This window comes from Branchiostoma belcheri, unplaced genomic scaffold, assembly GCF_001625305.1.
Source record: "Branchiostoma belcheri isolate BF01 breed outbred unplaced genomic scaffold, Haploidv18h27 scaffold22, whole genome shotgun sequence".
Classification (NCBI taxonomy): domain Eukaryota; kingdom Metazoa; phylum Chordata; class Leptocardii; order Amphioxiformes; family Branchiostomatidae; genus Branchiostoma; species Branchiostoma belcheri.
The window spans coordinates 223093-244611 of NW_017803713.1; the positions used below are offsets into that span (position 1 = coordinate 223093).

Below are 21519 nucleotides of genomic sequence, written 5' to 3' on the forward strand. Positions count from 1 at the left end.
AGGACCTCACACAAGCAGCGGACATGCCTACGTCTTTGGAAGACAACCCGGGTGCCTTGTCGGGTACACTTCAAGGACATGTTGGGAGTCGTAGCTTTACTTCACTTTTAGCAAGCGGAGCACTAACTTCCGCGACTGGCGACACGTCAACGGTACACGTGGACTGTACCAATCCTACGACTGGCACTGGCATGAGGCGTACTCTTGACACTACAGCTAGCCCGCGCTGCGAGCTGTCATCCACGGTGTCAGGTCAGGACCTCACACAAGCAGCCGACACGTCTACAGCCAACGTGTTTTTGGAGTTACACGCTCAGGTACGAGCTTCCGGATCTTATAATTTCCAAGGTTGTAGACTCCCTGTGCCAACCACATTTCACATCCAGACATGGCGTAACCTTCTGAGAGACTATCATGACAAAGTGGTCGCAGATTATTTGGAGTTTGGATGGCCTATTAGCTACATGAGTGAACAATTGCCAATCCCTATTTACCAGAATCACAGGTCAGCCAAGATATTTCACAGGGATGTTGAACGGTACGTGTCCACAGAGAGAGGATTCGGCACCATTCAAGGTCCGTTTCACGTTCCTCCGTTTCGTACACCATTCATGGTGTCCCCGCTACAGTACAGTACCAAGCGTGATTCAGAGGCGCGGAGAGTAGTGGTAGATTTAAGTTCCCGTCGGACATTCAGTGAATGACGGATTGTTCCACAAGATTATTTAGGTGAACCGTTCTCCTTCACGCTACCGGGGCACGCAGCATTCGAACAGTTGATAATGGAGAAAGGACAGGGCTGCTTACTCTACAAACGTGATTTAAGCAGAGCGTATAGACAGATCCCGGTGGACCCGTACGATTACAACATGTTAGGCTTTCAATGGAACGGACAGTTTTACTTCGACACGGCCTTTCCTTTCGGAATTCGTTCCGCGGCAATGGCCTGTCAAAGAACGACCTCGGCAGTGAGATACGTTCATCGAATGAAGGGTTTTGATTGCATTAACTACATTGATGACTTTGGCGGTGCGGAAACACCGCTTCGCGCTATGGCAGCCTTCCAGACACTCGCTGACACATTCACGGACTTGGGTTTGGTTGAGTCGCCTGGCAAGGCAGTTCCCCCGTGTACTTCTATGGCCTTCCTGGGCATAGGCTATGATACCGTAAGCATGACAAAGGAGGTCACGGACGATCGTCTGGATGAGACCCTCGCCGAACTGCGGACGTGGCTCGGCCGAAAACGCGCGCGCAAGAAAGACATTCAGTCTTTGTTGGGTAAATTGATGTTCATCACGGCCTGCGTTCCCTGTGGTCGTGTTTTCTTGTCCAGGATGATCAATGCTCTGCGCGGACTGACTAGGAATCATCATGTAGTTCGACTAAACGTGGAATTCTGTAAAGACATAATGTGGTGGGAACGGTTTCTGCCGAAGTTTAACGGGATTCGATTGATTCCTAGACCCACGTCATCATCACTGGCGACAGATGCGTGCCTCTCCGGTTGCGGCGGTGTCTCCGGGTCAGAGTACTTTCACAGGCAGTTCCCAGAGTTCATCTTAGCACAGCAACTACCCATACACTGTTTAGAGCTTCTCACGGTGATTGTGGGTTGCAAAGTGTGGGCTCACGCATGGGCAGGCCAACGCTTGCTGATCGAGTGTGATAATGAGGCTTCAGTATGCGTAATCAACACGGGGCGTTCGACGGACAAGTTCCTTCAAGCGTGCGCTAGGGAGTTAGTATACATACAGGCAATTAAGGACTTCCAACTAGTAGCACGACACATCTCGGGCATAGAGAATACGTTACCGGATATACTAAGCAGGTGGCACTTACATCAGTCTTACAGGAACCAGTTCCGGGAGGAAGTAGATAAGAATGAGCTACGCGAGGTCAACGCTTCTGATGATATGTTTGACTTCTCTCATGACTGGTAATTCTTCTATTCCTCCAGATGCAGACTTTCAGTGGAAACTTTTGGAGGAGGACACTAGGACAACTCAGGCATCAGTTTTCGCGGTCGGCACATCTCGTAATCATCAGACTCATATTTCCACTTACCTTAATTTCTGCAACTACTTTGGCATAGTTCCTATGCCTGCCAATCCACACAACCTGGCGTGCTACGCCCAGTTCCTGTCACGTTCTCTGCGGTCCTCGGACTCTATAGCACATTACCTATCGAGCGTGAAGCTCTTCCATCACCTGAACGGGTTCACCACATTTAGTTTGGATCACTTCGAAATTGCGCACACGATGAAAGGACTTAAGAAACGATTGCAGCATCGTCCTCGTCAGCATGGTAGGGTGGACATTCCATTACTAGTCGATCTCGCGGGCTGTTTCAATACCCAGGTGCCACGGGACGCAGCCATTTGGGCAGCCATCGTGTTCAGTTTCTTCACATTCTTTCGTCGTTCAAATGTAGTGTTGGATTCTAAGACGCAGTTTGACCCGAAGAAGCACTTGAAGAGGCGGGATATTCTCGTATCACCGGCTGGGTTGCTCATCTACGTCACGTGGACTAAGACTCTACAGAGTCGCGAACGGGTTCTCTCAGTTCCACTATTGCCGATACCGGGTTCGCCGATTTGCCCGGTTGCCGCCTACACGCACATGTGTGACTTAATCCCAACAGAGCCAGATCAGCCCGCGTTCGTGGTACCCTACGAGGGGTCGTAAGCTGAGACCATTAACCACATCGATGTTGGAGAAGGCGTTCGCGCGAGCAGCAGCTTCCATTGGAATACCCGCAGGTTCCCTGACTCTACACGATCTACGCAGAGGAGGGTACACGCTGGCCTTCCAGGCTGGCGTGCCGCGTGAACTACGACAGCTGCATGGAGACTGGCGGTCGGACGCGGACCATGTGTACCTGTCGACCACGGTGGCTGATCGTCTGAGGGTACCGGCGGCTCTGAGAGACTACGTCCTGAGGCACAGCATCGCGTGAACACTATTGACACAGACTGAGAGCACGGACTTTGTTTGTGAATGGACTTAGTTGGACAGTAAGCTTAGAAGTTTTGTATAAGAAACCAACAAGTTGTACAGATGTCAATAGTTTAATAGCAGTCCACATGCCATAGTGGGACTCAGTTCATCTGTCAGGACATCATACAATTTATTCTAATCCGCTACTGTTGTAGGTATATAGGACATTTGTTCAGCCAGTTGTGTTTACCTTAGTTAGGGTACATCAAGTTATGAGTGTTTTACTCAGGTTATCAGGTTTCCTTTCCGGACAAGCCCGGCAGCACATCTCAGGAGAGATAAACTACGATAATGAGACGAGATAGCAGTTTAGCTATTATACTTAATGTTTCACTGGATTTGTTGGCTAGGTCTCAAGCTCAGCCTTATCAGGTTTTCTTGTTGAAGTTAGTTAGGGCCCTCTTACACGTGTACTTCCGAGTGTATTAACTAGTCAGTTATACAACGTCAACTTCGGCACGTTATTCTTGTTCAGACAGACATCTCACGAAAGATCCGTTATGACAATGTGGAGTAATGAACCGTTCAATGTTTCTGATATATAATTCCGCACAGTTGTGTACTTTGTTCTGCAGACAGTTTGCTAGTTTCAAGGCCCAGGGGCCTGGAGGGCGGACACTCTCTCCTTTCACATAACAGCGCACTTTCCTTGGCCGTGTCTGCGACACCTTGGCATTCTCAGAGTTTCTTTGAAGTGATTAAAACTCTGAACTTCGGCCAAACGAAAGTCTCTGTCTCTTCCCTGGTGTAATCGGTTGCGGATTGCGCCACCCGGCGGAATTCGTCGGGATTGCACCTCCGGGAGGGAGTGTCCGCCCAACAGGTCCCAGCATGCTTCATTCTTACGTTCGGGTTACTTGCTTGGCAGCACGCAAAATAAGAGAGCCAAGAATTTTGCATTCCCACCCACCACTCCCTGGCTGCCAGGCATGTAGCCTTTTGCGTGGGAAGGGGGCATACCGTAGGGCATTCTCAGAGTTTCTTTGAAGTGATTAAAACTCTGAACTTCGGCCAAACGAAAGTCTCTGTCTCTTCCCTGGTGTAATCGGGCGGCGGCGGAGTCGCCGGCGGTGAGGGTGACGTGCCTTCGCCGCCCAAGTCAGAAATGGGGTCATGCCAAATAAGGCAAGCTCATGAATATTAATATTCCTGGGGTCGTAGAGTAGAAGATGCCATGTTATTCGGCAGGGGTAAGGGGTGGAGAAGGAATTCGGAGCCGCTGCCCCTGCCATGGGAGGATGCTGAGGGCTTTGCTACTTACAACATCAAGGTCAATATATACATCAAGGTCAATATGTATCAGGAAGATCCTTCACAACGTAGAGCATTTTTGAAATTTAATCATTGGCAGCTGAAGTAGTCAGTTATTCCACAAGTGAATTCTTTCATTATATGATATAGATATATTTCTTAAACCCTCAGGATTATGCTCACTCACTCACAGGTTGGAGTCCTGGCTGGAAGTGAGAAACAATATTGACCATGTCAACAGCAGGGATAATCAACATTCAATTCCCAGAACAGGTGGGTATGTGTTAGTTTTTAAAGTTACGGTCAAGGGACAGACGTAAGTTCTTTGGGAATTGTGAAAAAGAAAAAAAAACACTTGGCTTATTAGTAGATTATTATATTATTATTGTTATTATTAGATTTTTATTATTATAATGTTACATACTATTATTAGTCTTAATTGACATGTTCTTACATTGTGCTTTTCAGCTTAGGTCAATTCAGACTAATACAGAAGCTAAGACACAAATTTAACCTGTAATTTCCAACACCAATGATATTTTGGTTTCTGTAAACTGGCAAGGTCTACCGTGTCTCATCTGTTGACCTGTCATTCTGCCTGTCAACCTGCCCCACCCACTTGCTGCACAACAACGTTGATCTTTACTCCCCAAATGTCATTATTTAAGTTATGAACCCAGGTAGGCTAATAGCACAAGAAAATAAGCAACTATGTTTAAAATGGTGCAAATCTTTCATCATCACTTTAAACATGTAACTATTATATTATATATTTTATGATCTGTTGTTACGTTGTATGTCCAGGAGCATGGTGTCCTGTCCCGTCTGAACGCCATGCGACAGCAGGGACAGCTGTGTGACATTGCTGTGCGTGCGGGACAGCAGGAGTTCCCCTGTCACCGCGCTGTCCTGGCTGCCAGCTGTGGACACTTCCACAGTATCTTTGTACAGGTGAATATTAGCAAGTGTCTGTTTTTTTATTTTTTTTCAAATTGGGCCTAGGAAATTTAAAATGTTGTGTTTCTGTACTTATGGATTATCTTTTTAAAATTGATTAAAGTTTTAGACTTTGGTGATCTCTAGTGATCCAACTTATACCAACTTAGCATACAGTACAGTTTAACAAAGTAAAACTTGCATGAGGACACATTTTCAATGTCAACGTTGGGAAACTGATTGTGCAACGTTTCATTACTCAGGTGTCAGATCATGGTGCAAGAAAAGGTCGATCAGCTTGAAATATTTATGTCCCTTGCAGGGATCCACCCAAAAAAAGGCTAGTTTTTTTCTAGGGTCAGTCAGGAAACAGGAAACACAACATTTTTTTTCCTAGGCCTTAGTGAATTTACTTATTTAGCCATTCAGTTGTGAATGGTAGGCCATTCAGATTGAGTGCATAAGCACCAAGTACCTCTGGAAGTAAGTACTAGAGTCAATGCACAATATACAATTATACTTATAGCAGAAAGCTGAACTGTGCGCTGCCACATACTTGACGTACTGTTTTAGTACATACATGACATTGTACATATAATATACTAGTAAGGCCACACCAATTTAATTTCTTGGTTAACGGATTCGCCCGCTTCACTTTTTTCTGATTTGCAAATAAAGATAAAATTTAGAATCAACTGCAAAATGCTCATATTTTGCCCTGAACAGTTGAAAACAGTCCCTTTCATCGTAGTTGTTACAGTTATTCCATCTTTCAATGCAATGGTAATCATTAAAAGTTCAAAATTCATTGTTTAAATTTTGAACCAGCCTGGTGTGTTGACTTCATTGCTCCTATCATATCATTTTGGGCCATAATAGGATGCCTAAGGCCTGTTTTTATTTTTTTATTTTTTTCGCCCGCCCGCTCCATTATTTTTCTAGAAAAATCCGTTAACCAAGAAATTAAATTGGTGTGGCCTAAGCTAACTTTATATGTACCGTCAATCAGAAAACTCATAGACTGTTATATCCTTTATTTCTCAGGGAGTTCTGTGCTTTCCTAAGAAACCCACCAAGGAGACGCTGGACCTGAGCTTCATCTCAGCGGAGGTGTTCTCCATCATCCTGGACTACATCTACACAGCCAACCTGCAGTGCCCTGCCGGGATGATAGAGGGCGTCCTGCAGGCTGCAAAACTGCTGGAAATAGAACCGCTGATGAGACAGCTGCCTGTGTTTGTGGGAGATACTGCACCGATCAGTAGTGTGAACCATGCGCCCGGTGTGAGTGTGGGAGGTGCACCAATCAGTTACTTGAACCGTGGACCAAGTTTGAATTGTAGAAGCCCACTTGTCAGTAGCTTGGGAGAAACACCGGTCAGTAGTTTGACCCATGTGTCCAGAGTGAGTACAGAGACACAGGTAATCCACCCTTCTGACACAGTGTCCAGCCTTGTGGCAACTTCGAAAACAACCGTTCCCGAGTCTTTGGCCGAAATGTTAACAGAGCCAGAGGAAAACGTGCACATGGACCAGCCAACCAGCCAGAGGGCACTGGACAATGTGGTTGTGAAGCAAGGTAGGCAGACTGTTCATTGAAATGTGCATTTATTACAAGGATCATCTTCTTTTGAGAGGAGATTTTCTTTGGTGAGAAGCTAATAAGCAAGTGATCACATAAGTGTGGATTAACTGAAATGACTCATAAACAATCACTTAGGAAAGATGTTTTTATAGACTGTCATTGGGAACATCATGTTGAGCTCAATGGCATGGCAAAATTTGACTTCTTGGAACTTTTAGTTTCACATGTAATGTCTCAGAATGCAAAGATAGATCTTTTACAGAGACTGTCACAGACACAGAGTATACTTACAAACTCTCTTATATTATTATTATATATAGTTAGAAAGTCTCATGTTATACTGTTTAAAGAGTTATACCGACGGTAACTGGCATCCAGATTCAGTATAATTGCTCTCAAGTGTTAGAAATACCCATCTGCAGTTTCAATATTGCAGAAGAAAAATGAAGCAACCTGTAATTTTACAGACTCAAAGAAATCAGACTAAGGGTTCAATGGTGTCTGATTTTTTTAGTAGACACAAAATTGAGCTTTTTTGTTTACTACTGACTCAGTAATATACAGTAATCTTGCATATATTTTTCAAATGGCATGTAAAATGTTTTCCAACATACAATTTTCATCAAGTGTGTATATTGTGTATTTGAAAAAAAGAATTTTCAAATAGCAGAACAAAAATTTGACAACAAAATTTTAACAATCTGCAATATTGCAGAACATTAAAAAAAGTACTAGTATTTCTTAACCACTGCCCTCTATCCTGATCTCAGAACTACCAGATCTTCCTGATGCCAGTCAGGACACATGGTCTCCACCCAGCCCAGGTTTCCCCCCCATCCCCCACCTGTCTCCTGATAACAGTGATGAGGAGGAGGAGTCTGGGATGTCCTCCTGGTCTCCGTGGGTTAATGATGAGTACTCCCGGGTGCTGAGTGCAGAGAAGGTTACTGAGCTGGAGCAGAACTGTAGGAGGTGTGGACGGAAGGACAACAGTGTCAGGTACTTCATCAGGACGCTGAAAGGTCAGTGTGACAAACCCAGATTTTTCATGGTTTTTGTACTAATATGTACGTTACATTTAGAATTTTGCCCTGGATGATTTGAAAATAATATCTTTTTGGAGCAAAAAACATGCTCGATTCTCAGGTGATTTTTTAATTTGGCAACCTTCCAGCAAAGAGGTTAACTTGTATTTAACCTCCTTGCTTCCAGTAACCAACAAATACGGCCAAAGCTCGTCAACTGTGTGACACTGGGTAACCTTGTACTAGTACATGTAATAAGTAGGATGGCACCATTAGGCTAAGTCATCAGACTAAAACAAAGGGTAAAACATAGCTTCCTTCAAACACATTCCTGTTTGAGGGACAAATGTCTGTACACATGGCATAGCTTAAGTGAAGTCAAGTAATTAATTAGCTCTAAAATTTGCCCTTTCCACAAAAAGAAACTGTTTGCAAAAAGGATGAAAAAGACTCAGCAGCTAATTTTAATGAAAATAGATTTGGTAACCAGGCAAGTGACAGTAATTTTATCCCTGAGATACTTTGTGCAGTGAAAAATTCATTTATCACTGCAGTCCAGTGGCTTTTTCAATAGAATGAAAACTGAGTCAGCATCTGTGTTCATTTGGTACAAGTCATTATGAGATAAAGACTTAATAAACTTTCCTTCCAACACTGAAATGAATTGGGACTTACCCCAAATTTTTGGCTGAGTCCTTCAACCTTGTTCACGGAATGGACCCGTCTACTCTTGGTACATGATGTCAGAGACACGTGACTGTAGTAGTGGGTCATACGTGCCAGATAACTTGTGTCACCCCGTCTATGGTCACGTGTCTCTTTATCTCATAGAATAAAGATTCATCAAATCGAAGTTTAAACACAGAATTGCTGATGTTTTACTTGTTTGTTTGTTCCCACAGAGTGGTGCCTGGCAAGAAACAAGCCTACAGACTTTGAAACCCTCCCCTGTGGTGAGCTTTCCCGTCTCCTGCAGCAGTTTTACTACGAGTTGCGTAACCCGGCTGGCGGACGGTACGGCGCCCAGACCATGTTAGCCTTCAGGAGCGCCATCAAGACCTACCTGATCCACCATCCCGCAGGCACCGGCTACAACATCATCTCTGATGCAGCATTCACCGCAGCAAACAACACGCTGCAACAGGTTGTAATAAATAACAATTATATATTACAGGGCTCGAAATTCATTTTTGGGAAAAGGTGCACTAGTGCACCCAATCTAAAAAATTGAGTACCCAAAAATTATTTTGGGTGCACCGTATAAAATAAAATAAGTATATGTCATGGACTAGGGTGCACATGTACCCAGTATTTCGAGCCCCATAATAACTAGAAACGTAACATTTGCAAAGCAAATGCATAATGTTTACCTTAAAAGTTTGCATATGGTCTGTTCTGTTGACTCATTCATACAGATGGTCAGACAGGAGTATAAATCACTCCTACTATAAAATTGCAACATTATGTAACCCAACACCAGTTACCATGGTGACAGACGTCAACAAATCAGGTCATTGACCAGGTCAGAGGTCAGTGTTTGGAATGGAAGAAGAACAAACGTAGCAGAAACAATATGTTTTCCTTTGGTAAACATAAATAGGGTAGCAGTGGGGTTTGTTATCTTAGTGCCTACATGTCTATATCGCTATAAACGGAGATCCAAACCAGTTTGATTACTTCTGTGAAGCTGCGTTTATTTATCCATTCTCAGTACTATGTACTAACATGTATGTGGTCTAGTAATGGTTTACAAGGACTTTAACTCTTAGTTACAGGGAGAGTTACCATATAGGTCTAGAATACAATGCAAGTGAGATGCTACAAGCTGTACAACCTAAAAATCTACAGAGAGCTACAACTTGTCTAGACATGATTACAGTCATGTATCTTAGTAGTACTACTAGGTCACAAACTAACTTATACACTTCCAAGCTCAACTATGCTAACAATTATTATAGTTCTTCACTGATTGGTTACTCTCACTAACCACTTTCCATATGTGGTCATCTACTAATTATCATAATCACAAAAGTCGTATCATGTCTGTTACATTAGGTGCTGAAGGACTGTTCCATTGGGTTTGAGGCGAAGTGCGGGATAAAATCACTGAACATCCCTGATCTACAGAAGCTGTTTGACACCAGAACCCTGGGTACATCCACACCGGTCAGCTTACAGAGACTGGTCTGGTTCTACTTCACCATCCACTTCCACGTCAGGACTTCGGACGAGTGGCTGAGGTTGAAGAAGGAAGACCTCACCTTACATGAAGACCTGACACTACAGGACCAACTAGGCAAGGAGGATGCTACTTTGCCATTAGCTTTCGTCTTGATAAGTCTTGCTAAAATAAGGCACCCATTATTTTGAGCCTTGGTTTTAACGGGTCTAACCATACATGTACAAATGTATGTCTTGCACAACTTTAGATCAAGAGTTCAAGATCTGTACTGTATGGCAGACTTGTTGAGTCTGAATTGTCTGGTATCACACAAAAAATAAAAAAGGTTGCCTAGATTGACTGTAGAGTAGATATTGAAACCCTGCAGCTGCTGATGATCCTTTAAAGACTACTAAATGTCATAGAACCAAGGAAATAGATTCATGTGGTTTAACCAGGGCTCTAGCCAGCACCAGTTTTTCAGTCCATTGCAGGAACTTTGTTGAGTGTGATGGAAATTTTTTAAAACCAATCCATCTACCTTAATAGACAAAAATCTTACAGTAAAAGCATACAAAGGACAACCCCATTATTTGCCCTTACAATGTGGGAAACTGTTTTTAAAGGCTTGAAAATCCAAAATTTGCCAGCTGGACCCTGCTAGACAGTGAGCATTCTCCCCCAAAGATCATGAACCAGAGCTGAGGGAAAAAAAAAAAAATTGAGTTGGCTAATAACAGGCCGCTATAGTCCTGGGTCTAACTGCCTTTTTTTTTCAAATTTTAAGGCAAGGAGAAGGCCTACTTCACCCTGAGAAGACCAGGGAGGGAATACATACAGCTGGAGGACAGGATGTACGCGGCTGGCGGTAAACTCTGTCCAGTCGCGGTGACCAAACTGTACCTGAAGAAGCTGAACCCCTTCTGCAGTTCTCTTTTCCAGAAACCAGTGCGAGGCACGCATCAGCCAAGGAAGGGCAGGTTTGTGCTTTCCCCTAATTAGGCCACAGCAAGTTATTTTTATGGATGACACCAACACGTGTTATACAAACCAAGAACTAACGCACTGATGAAGTGTTCCATGTACAGGGCTGTTAGTGTGTGGAATAACCTTCCAATTGTTATGCAATCCACACAATCCCTGAGAGTCTTTAAGAACGGTTTGCACAAATACTTCTATCAGTAGCACACCAGCACTTGTTTGACAGGGTTGTTTGTTTTTAAATAATTGTGTATTATAAATATGTTATTGATTTAGATGTTGTTTTGTGACTTTGTCAACTATGTAATACTATGTATATATGTATTTTCTGTATGAATGAATGCCAGGAAGTACTTACTTGTACTTGTTGAGGTCTCCTCGAGTCAGTCGTTCGAGTGGCCTGCGCACAGAACTCGTCTCTTCCTCAACAGTCCTCTCCACTCCTTCCTATCTCTTGCTTGTTCCTTTAACTCTTCTAGACTGGTACTGGGTCTCCCTAAGATCAGCACAGCATCTTCCAGGACACAGTTATTCCATGACTTCCTAGGCCTTCCCCTAGAGCGTCGCCCATAGTTCGGTTTCCAGTCTAGTAGATACCTGGGCAGCCGCTCTTCAGGCATTCTTACAATGTGCCCAAACCACCTAAGCCTGTTGAAAGCTACGGTTGTGGCTATGTTCACTAACTGTGCCTGCAGCAGTACATCACTGTTCCGTACCCGGTGATACCATCTGATGCGGAGGATACGGCGCAAGCAGCGTTGATGAAACGTTTCAAGTCTCGCTATCTGCACCTGGGTAGTAGTCCAAGCTTCACTACCGTAGGTAAGTATGGTGACAACAGCAGCATTGTATATCCGAAATTTTGTCGACTGAAGGATGTTCCTGTTGTTCCAGATCTTACCAAGTAAGTTAAAAGCACCAGAAGCTTTCTGAATCCGTTTGGAAATTTCAGAGTCAATTGTCCCGTTACTGCTGATTGTACCTCCCAGGTAAGTAAAGTGAGTAACCTGCTCCACGGGATATCCATCTACCGTGATCCTGAGTGTGCTTTCTTCAGTGTAAGGTTGCTGTGCAATATGCTTGCCGACTGTCATAGCTTGCGTCTTTTTGGCGTTGGCCTTAAGTCCCGCAAGAGCACTGTTTTTGCATAACAGATCAGTTGTCTCCTGTAGACCCAGTTTCTTGTTGTCAAGTAAAGCCATGTCATCAGCATAGTCCGTATCCAAAACAGAGACCGACGGCTTGCCATGACTATCCCGCTGCAACACTGCACCTGTACTGATTTGTTTGCTTATCTCAGTTAAGTGTGCTGCCAGGTTTATGCAAACATTAAACACTGGGGGCCCTTGAATGTCCCCTTGTCCAGTCCCAGATGTCACATCGAACCAGTTTGATTCCTCTCCGTTCACTCTGGAAGACTAATGGTTATTCTAATAAAGTTTCAAAGTTGCACTGATTTCGGAAAAAAAACTTTGTTGGCTCCGGTACAAAATGTTGTTAGTAAAAGTCTATTGGATCAAAGACTGTCAGCAGTCCAGCAAACTTAAGGCACAATATCGCTCGCATATTACGGGTCAACAGTTTTGTTGCGTATTAACAATCAATTAAATGTGGAGTCTGAGGAGGATATGTCATCCATAAGATTTAATTGTACCAGTATGTACTAATGCTTAGCCTCCTTTGCAGACTTCTGGGAAGCAGCTGTGTTGATTTTGTTGTAGAAGTGCCGATACCTGATTTTTTACATGGGGTAATGTTCTCTGATGTGGCTGAGAAAGTTATTCAAACCCTCTTCAAAGGGGGCCAATACTTATTCTATTAAGTCCACTGAAGTCTTATTATACATGTACCAAAAAGTGCAATTACCAGTATTACTTGTTTTACATTAGTCCATTACAGATTAGTGTTGTTACACCATTTGAAACTTGCGCTGTGGTGAGGCCTCCGTCACAAGTGTCAAAGGACACGAGACTTATCTGAATTTGTAGACCTCACCACGTGCGAGTTTCAAAAATTAATAGTGTAACAATGCTAATCTGTGATGGACTAGCATTGTATTTTGATTGGAGGTTTTCACTGCATAACTCAATAGTGATGTCAGCCCTGCACATACAATGTACATGTACATTGTACAGTAGTTCTTGTATGTGAGTGTGTGTCTCAGGTTTTTCCTTGGATAGAGAGGATCACAGAAGGAGTCTCAGAAACAGGCCTAACTGCACTTTTTTTAAAACCCTTCCAGGTGGTACAAGGACCACCCTCCAGGACAGAACTACATCAGCTTCATGATGAAGGGGATCTCTGAGGATGCAGGGCTGAGTCTGAACTATACCAACAGCCGCATCCGTAATACAACACGACAGGACCTGGTCTCTGCTGGCATCTTCCCTTCCCCTTCCCCTGAACCAATAACCCCAAAACCAGTTGCTCCGGTGGTGGCCCCGCTTGCAACGTCGCAACATTACAACCATTCCACGCCAGTCACGGGCAGTAACAATGATTTGGGAGCTTCCGCAGTCCTTAAAGTGCTAGGATTCTCCAAGGGCATGGCTACTCCAACAAGTCAACAAAACCAGCAAGTCCATGGTACGTTAGGCTCAGTAATGCAGTCCCTCAGCCTTCCACCAGGTGGAGCGATTAACGGACATCATCGGGCAGATTTGTGCGTAAAACAAAAGCCAGTGACAGAGCTACAACTAGGCAATGTAGAAAGTGATGTAAGCGGTAATGGAGCTGATCTTGACAGTGAAGTGAAGAAGGGGTCTGGGGAAGACATCAGGAGAAGCACCAGGAAAAGGAAGATCATGAACTTCTTGGAAGACAGTGATGATGACCAAGAGGATGACTGGCTTTCAGAATGAAGACACATATTTGGCTATTAGGCCACGCCAATTTAATTTGTTGTTTCTTGGATTCACCCTGTCCATTATTTTCTGATATGCAAAAAAAAATTGTTCTAAATCAACTGCAAAATTTTCAATGAAAGACATATTTTGGCCCCGTTTGTTGAAGAAAGTCCTTTTCTTCCTAGTTGTTAAAGTTTTTCAATGTAACAATGCAATTTTGTTTAATTAAAAGTTCAAAATCTATTGTTTTGATTATAAACCAGCCTGGTATGTTCACTTCATGGCTCATATTGTAATATTTCTGGCTTTCATGGGGTGCCTTGGCCTGTTTTTTTTTTCGCCCTGTCACTTCATATTTTTTTCTGAAAAAATCCAAGAAACAACAAATTAAATTGGTGTGGCCTAATCTGTGCAAGCGCAATGAGCCTAGTTTTAGTCTACATGGATCACATTGTGATTGTGATACCAAATGTAAAGAAGTCTTTTTCATGGAAAATTTTTTTGAAACCTGACGTAATAGGTAAGGGTTTTGTTTTTCTTTTTGAAAAAAAGAGGACTTTCAGCCATGTTTTGGTTGTCTGTTTTGCTAAAAAAGACATAGATTTGCATCTGGTCATCAGCTGTCAAGAGGGCCTAGTGTATATTTGGGTCATATCATGGACTAAATGCACACTTTATAGGTTGGAATACCCAACCAATGTGTGTTTTTCTTGGTCTAAAACTCGGGGAGATGACTTTGTCCCATACAACTCCTGTACATTACCATGCAAGCCATGTTTCATATATTTATATACATGTAATATATTACCTGTTTGAAATAGAATAATGTTATTTTCGATGCATAGAACTTGTAAGCATTACTGTAGACGTGAGAGTAGATGTTAGCTAGATTTCATATGTAGTTAACTGAAGAGTACCATATACATTTGACTTGACTTGACTTGTAAGCCCAATTCCTATTCTTTTCTTATCATCAGTAGCAGTGTAACAATCAATCGGAGCTTCAGGTTCAAAGGAGTCAGAACATGCGCTATACTTGTAGCCAGTGATATTTATTAGGCAGAGGTCAACAAAGTACATGTAAATTATGTATTTACTGTAATTACAGTTCAGACACAGTATCATACTGAAATGAAGAAAGAAAAAAGGGTAGTATTGAAAACTGCATCAGCAGTATGTTTCTTATAATATAAAAGGTTTGTTAGAGCATTTTTATGAGCTACTAGTAGATGAAACTTTTCCTAGTTGTCTCTCCAATATTTGTGCCAGAACCTTTGTTCTAGTAAACATTTCATATGGACCTTTGCAGCTGTGGTTTCTATCATTGGCAAAGTTATCATATACACTAACACTACCGGTATGTATGTAGTATGAAGTACATGTATTACATATTCTTTGAAGTGTACAAAGCTCAGGACAAATTTCCACCACACACCTGACATATTTGGCACATCACCAAACATACTGCAACATTTTTCAGTGGTAATCACATTTTATCTATAGGAAGATACTCTTGACTCTACCTATTAAAGGCATCCAATGCAATTTTAGGCCTGGCAAACTAAAAAAATATTCTGACTGAAGAAATCTGTTTTATATTGAAATTTACTGCCATTTCTTAGCACATCTTTGTCAAAATATATAATACTCAAAGTATTTGACATAGCCCCAATACAAGTTACATGAGGACTCCTAAATTTACAGGTTCCACCAATAGCGAGACAATACAAATATACAACACAAAACAAGCAACCATTTTCCACACATTTTTGCCTCACAGATATCAGTATACTATGGATAGGGTTGATTCAACTTTTATGAAAAAAATGTAAATATGAAAAAAATGAAAATATGTTTTAAAAAAATAACCAGAAAATTGAGTTTGGAAATCCAGTTTCACTGCCCTAAAATTGCTTTGGGTTCCTTTAAGTATTACTTTAGTAGTATGAAGAAACTTTCATTAAGACACAATACCATGAGAGTACAACTTCTTTTCCTGCCCAATTTAAATGACATTACAGTATGTAATGACCAGGAGGGCAATAATGACATATGCCTCTGAGTCACAAGTGAACATCCAATCATTGCCATAGCAACTGTAACATGACCAATCAGAGCTCTTATAACTTGTCTGTATTGACCTCTGTTGTGATCTATTGGATTTCTGTCCAGATGTTTCCTCCAGTTTGACAAATAACTTGTGACTAGGTCAGACAAACTCAATTTTTACAGACATCCTCCAGATATCTGATGCAAGAGTATAAAACAGTTGCCAAGTTCTGAGGATAAAGAAATAACAAAATGTATCAAGAATTGATGTGACTTATTCCATGTGAACAACATTACAACGGTAATTTATTTATTCTTCAGGGCTTGAAATACTTTCTGCATACCTGCACTGGTGCATATAAGTACATTGAAAATAACCTGCACTAGACAAATTTTATGTGCACCACAACAAAACGAATGTCGGAAGTATGGATCATACTAAGAACTGTTAAGAAACCATTGCCATTATCTATTTTATACTTCTCAGGCAGTAGGAGTCTAGGCAGCAAACAAAAATCCACATACACTTACTAGTACATTCATATGTTAATGTATAATAAACCTGGTACATGGACCAGTGCAGGTAGACATCAGAAACACCTGCACAGCTCAATTTTACTTGCACTAACTAACATATTTTGAGCCATTCTTGTACTTTTCAGGGCAACATGCATATTATTTTCCTTCTTATTTTGCTCAGTCAGAGCAACTAACAACTTTGTCACAGGGGTGTAAAAATTAATTGGATATACAGTGCAGTACTTAATTTTACTTATTATTTATTTATTTTACTTGGCTTCTCTCTGCAGCCTTACCCCATAACCCCAAAAAAATATTGTTAGCCAAACGACTATTTCAATGTGTTGAATGTTAAAACAAGTTAGACTTTCATTTTCCTGAGAGGGAAATTTACAGAGCCAATACATGCTTTTTGCCATTGACCAAAGTCAAGATGGAGCCCAATGGACAGTAGTGGTCTAGGGGTCAAGCAATAGACAGGAATGGGCCATTATAACAAAAGATATACAGCGCTGATTTGGCTAGCCAAATGTAAGAGCAGCCTTCAAGCAGATTTCTGCTTATCAAGTATTAGTATTTGCGAAAATTATTATTAGAGCTCAGCTGTGTACCCAGTATATTATACTAAAGTTTAGGTACGTACAGGTACATAGATTTAGATACAGGTCCGGACATGTTCTTGAAAACAGTTTAGGTACAGGTACACAGATTTAGGTACAGGTCAGGACATGTTCCTGAAAAATTAAACAGTTCAGGTACAGGTACAGGTACTAGTACATAGATCATTTAGTTACAAGTCCGGACATGTTCCTGAAAAATTAAACAAATACTTTTGAACTTAATTAATGTAATCAATTTGTCCAGTACAGTATCGGTACCATGTACTGGTAGAGAGCCCTACGATACAGTGTACTGGTATGTACAGCTGTAAGAATTATCCATAAATTAAAACAGCATGGCCTCATCATGTGAGTATCCTAGTTACTGGACGCCAGCTTTGCCCGTTGGGAAACGACAGGCTCCACCCTGCCATTGTTCAGACACTCGTTCACGCGCAGCTCACAGCCGTCCTGGATCAGCCGACCAGCGATGCGCGCGATGTTGACCGCGTCGTCCCGTCCGCTGTGCGGCTTCCCCTCGAACTTCAGCCCCAGGCTGGCTAACATCTCTTCCAGCTTGGTGCCACCTTTCGTCTGGTAGAAGTTGGCGAAATGCTTCTTCACGTTGATCCACTTGCGGAACGGCCGGGGGTACGGGATACCGCAGTACAGGCACTGCTGGTACAGGAACCTGCACATGTCCCACGGCCCGTCCGTCGCAACCGCAAACCTAGAGTGCCCCATGCCGTATCCCTTACTAGACATCCAGTCCAGAACGTCTTCCAAAACCTGGGGGAACTCAGGAGCCTTGTCCACCATTTTCTGGGTGATCCCTGTCAGTTTTGTGCAGAAGGGGGTGAGTTTGGGGTTGATGGTGGGTTTGCAGTAGGAGTGGAACTGGTCCTCGACTATCAGAGTCTCCGTGTTGACCAGAAGGATCGGGAACTCGATTATCTCGTGTTGGAAGTCGGGAGGGTTCTCCTCCATACAGGTGGCCTCGAAGTCTATGACAAGGAGAAAATCGTAGCGTTCGGGGGTGGAATTCGGGGACAACTTCTCCTTCTTGTAGTAAGACTTCAGCCGTTTCTTCAAGACCTCCTTCACGCCTCTCGTCTCCAAGTGTAGCTCTTCTAGTTTCTGCCGCACTTCTTCCTTGTTCATCCGATTGATCTGTCCGTTCGTGAGCGACAGTTCCCTCAGAACGGGGTCCCTATCTCCACCCCTCCCCCCTGTTTTGGTGGAGTTCTCCTTGTCGTCTTCGTCGTTCCCGATCATCTTAGAAGGCAAAAGAAACGATAAGTACAGCAACGTAAAGACAAAAATCAAACCGCCGACCAAAACGATCTCGTTCAGCATTCGGACGGGGTGAATTTACGCCACAAACCGCGGAGAAAAACAAGATTTCTCCTCCGTTTTCTTTTCCGCCATTTGCTTTGAAATTTTATGCGAGCTGTCCATTCTCGTGGGTTGATTCTTATGCAAAAATTTTCTTTATCTAATAGAAATATCAATGAATATAAAGATGATAGAAATATCAAATTACTAACTAAAATTTAAATCTATTTAGTGCGAAAAATCATTGCAATAATGTGTTTATTACTAAAAAATAAGCAGAAGTTTATGATATTTTTCTACATCTCCCCTTGTAGATAAAGTAGAATAGTCCAATATTCTAAGTCTCGCGAGATTTCGATACAACATTTTGCGCGGGGGCTGCTGGGATCACTCGCCATTTCGCAACATAGAAGAAACGTCAACGTTGCGGGAAGAGGCAAAAACTGTTAGAAATTTGGCATTTCCCCGCATAGTGTGGGCACCGACCAAGCTGGAGTAGATAGAAAGGTAAGTCCCCCACGCCCTGTCGCTATCCATTTGTCTCAGGTAGTTCTTTTTGCCCCCCAAATCGTGGTGAGATGCGGGGATTACTGGTCGAGAACAAAAGCCGCCACAGTCGCTCTTGTTGCACGCTGCGCCTTTCGAAATTTTATCAGTTTTGAAAATGTTCTGGAAACGTTATGTGATATTTCTCTTACCCTTCACACCAATTGATACATACCAGTAGGGATTCGGGCTCAATATCGGCCTTGTAGGGAATATTTTAAGGGTTTTGGAGTAGGTTTTTCAGTAAACAAGAATTTCGTTCAAAATGGCCGCTGACGCCGGTTGGCTTCAACCACAGCATGTCCGAGTTAAAATATGTAAATATTTTTTCCTCTTCTTCATTCTTTTCCGTTCCAAGCGTCAGTATGTCGCCGTAACACAATATTTTAACCCCATTTTACATAAATGCAGTATAGTTTTTATTTCAAAATTCTAGTCAAAGTTTTGATGATACTAATTTTTTTTCCGCATATATAAACCAGACAGGAAATGACTCGTTTGTCTGTTGTGGGTTGTTTATCGTCACTAATTCGTCACAAACTAACTACGTCAGTAAAATTCACTGAAGGAAGAGCAAATTCTACATGCAGTTGTGCTTTTAAAGCAGACACTGGTCATTTTTGAAACCCCAAATGGATTGGGAGCAGAGGGTTTTCCGGTAATTATTCAGAAGCCAACAACAAAAGACGACTATGTCATTCTTTGTTCTCTCATTAACATTTCTGAAGCCATGATATTTTATGCATAAATGTGCCCTTTTTACAGTTTGAGGGAAAAAATTAACAGGCTTTTAAAATAATATTTCAAGAGACAAGACCCCCTAAGCAAGTTATTCATCTTTTGGTCATTGATCATTGAGTGCATACAAGCAGGAAACATCATAGAAATATGAGGGAAGGAATGAATCATTTTTTTTCAGTTATTGGCATGAGAACTATTGGTCTAAGTGGTAAATATCATAACATTTTTGGACCACTTCCTTAGTTACTGAGCATACAGATATATTATTATAAAGTTCCAGAATTGGTAGGCAAACACAGGAGAGCTTTCCTTGTTTGGATGATTCAGAAGCTTAGAATCACTCTTTATGATAATTTGTTATTTTCTAGTTGATGTACGATAATCATAAGGCAAGGATTTGTAAACTTTGTAAACTAAGATTTCACGCTTCAAGGATGTTAGTAATGGCCTGATGGAATAGGTACAGTCAGCGCTACTTGCACATATTTCACCTATTTTCCCGAGTGTCCAGACATATCCACTGTGATATCTGTCTGCATATCAAATTATCAGGAGTCCAGATTGGTAACTTCGTTACCTTGGGAGAGATAATGTTATAATTGCCCCGTCACACATGCTAATGGATTTCATTAACTTCTGCTCCTTCCTTGAAAAGCTGACAAAATAACATTCCTAATTCTTTTACTGAGAATAATTTGGTATAACCCATATTTATATATGACAAACCATGTGTTTGCATGCCTGTATGTGTGCAAAATCGTTGTGCATTGATTGACCCTTGACTTCTATTTTTTTAAGTGTTTACTTTTTAAAGTATGGCAGGGTGGGGCCCCTTCCCTAGTGCTAGTTAATTAACCTGTATTTGTTGCACAATTACATTATAGCTGTTGAGACTCAAGTCACTATAGTTCTGGAGCACTTGTGCTGGTAACATTGACTTTTACCTGCACCAGACAAATTTTACCCGCACTACTCAGAACTTACAAAGTATTGATCATGCTAAATCTGTTCAGAAACCAAATGCCTTTTATATTTCATACATGAGGTGGTAACAGTGAGTCCATGCTGTGAATAAAAAATTTTCACAGCAAATCTACCCAGTACATGGACCATTGCAGGCAGACATCCTGCACAGCTCCAATTTTACCTGCATTAACCTGCATATACCCAGTACATGGACCAGTGCAGGTTAGGTGCAGGTAGACATCAGAAATACCTGCACAGCTCCAATTTTACCTGCACTAACCTGCATGTACCCAGTACATGGCCCAGTGCAGGTTAGGTACAGGTAGCCATCAGAAATACCTGCACAGCTCCAATTTTACCTGCACTAACCTGCATACACCCTGGTCAAATGTTGGGACCAAAATATGAGCATTTGGGAGTTAATTTTGAGGCTGAAATGTTTTTTTTTGCAAATCAGAAAAAAATAAAGCAGGCAAATCCATGAACCATCAAATTAAATTTGTGCAGCCTAACATTGCACATGCAGGTGGTGTTTCCAGCCCTACTAATATTATGTACACCAGACCTAGAGTGCTACCATCATCTTTCGAGATGGAAGGATGCCTACTACTAATATTATGTGCAGTCTAGTTCATAAAACCCCAGGTGTTAAACATCTGCTCACAGTAATCCTATGGGGGTTCATTTTTCACCAACACCTCTTTTCATGTTTACATGGTTGTCAAAACAAACAAGCACTTGTAAAACCAACAGGAATTTTCCACACACCCCATATTTGGTGTTTTTGCCTGATAGCCAATGAGTGTAGAGTTTCACAGGGCTTGAAATTCATTTTTTGGAATAGGTGCACTGGTGCACCCAACCTGAAATATTGGGTGCACAAAAATATTTTAGGTGCACCATGTAACAGGGGTCTCCCCAGGAATTTTTAGGGGAGTGGTGCTGGAATTTTTTTGGAGGGCACGTGAGGGGGGGAGAG

At 42.1% G+C, this 21519-nt stretch overlaps 4 protein-coding genes across 6 annotated transcripts in view; 3 read left to right on the top strand and 1 right to left on the bottom strand.

Annotated features, from left to right (window-relative positions):
* The window catches only part of LOC109470089, a 4472-nt gene extending 1784 nt beyond the window's left edge, over positions 1–2688 (top strand). Inside the window, exon 2 of the mRNA XM_019768868.1 lies at positions 1961–2688. Within this exon, the coding sequence (XP_019624427.1) occupies positions 1961–2688 (728 nt within the window). The remainder of the gene's footprint in view (positions 1–1960) is intronic.
* Positions 2689–4456: 1768 nt separating this feature from the next.
* Positions 4457–13800, top strand: LOC109470090. The gene is made up of 8 exons (XM_019768869.1): positions 4457–4524; positions 5056–5202; positions 6232–6766; positions 7543–7794; positions 8700–8941; positions 9853–10093; positions 10746–10938; positions 13182–13800. Exons 1-8 carry the CDS (start codon positions 4483–4485, stop codon positions 13798–13800), a joined length of 2271 nt encoding a protein of 756 aa, XP_019624428.1. The 5' UTR covers positions 4457–4482.
* A 2730-nt stretch (positions 13801–16530) lies between these two features.
* On the bottom strand, positions 16531–18389 carry LOC109470343 (3'-5' exoribonuclease 1-like). The gene has a single exon (XM_019769264.1). It carries the CDS (start codon positions 18306–18308, stop codon positions 17331–17333), a length of 978 nt encoding a protein of 325 aa, XP_019624823.1. The 5' UTR covers positions 18309–18389; the 3' UTR covers positions 16531–17330.
* Positions 18390–18651: 262 nt separating this feature from the next.
* Positions 18652–21519, top strand: part of LOC109470324 (eukaryotic translation initiation factor 4 gamma 2-like) — a 37457-nt gene continuing 34589 nt past the window's right edge. For 2 of the 3 annotated variants that reach the window (XM_019769238.1, XM_019769239.1), the window contains exon 1: positions 18653–18794. The gene's annotated coding sequence lies outside the window, so the exon portion shown is untranslated. Of the gene's footprint in view, positions 18795–21519 lie in introns of all 3 variants that reach the window. The other variant, XM_019769240.1, reaches the window with a different exon arrangement.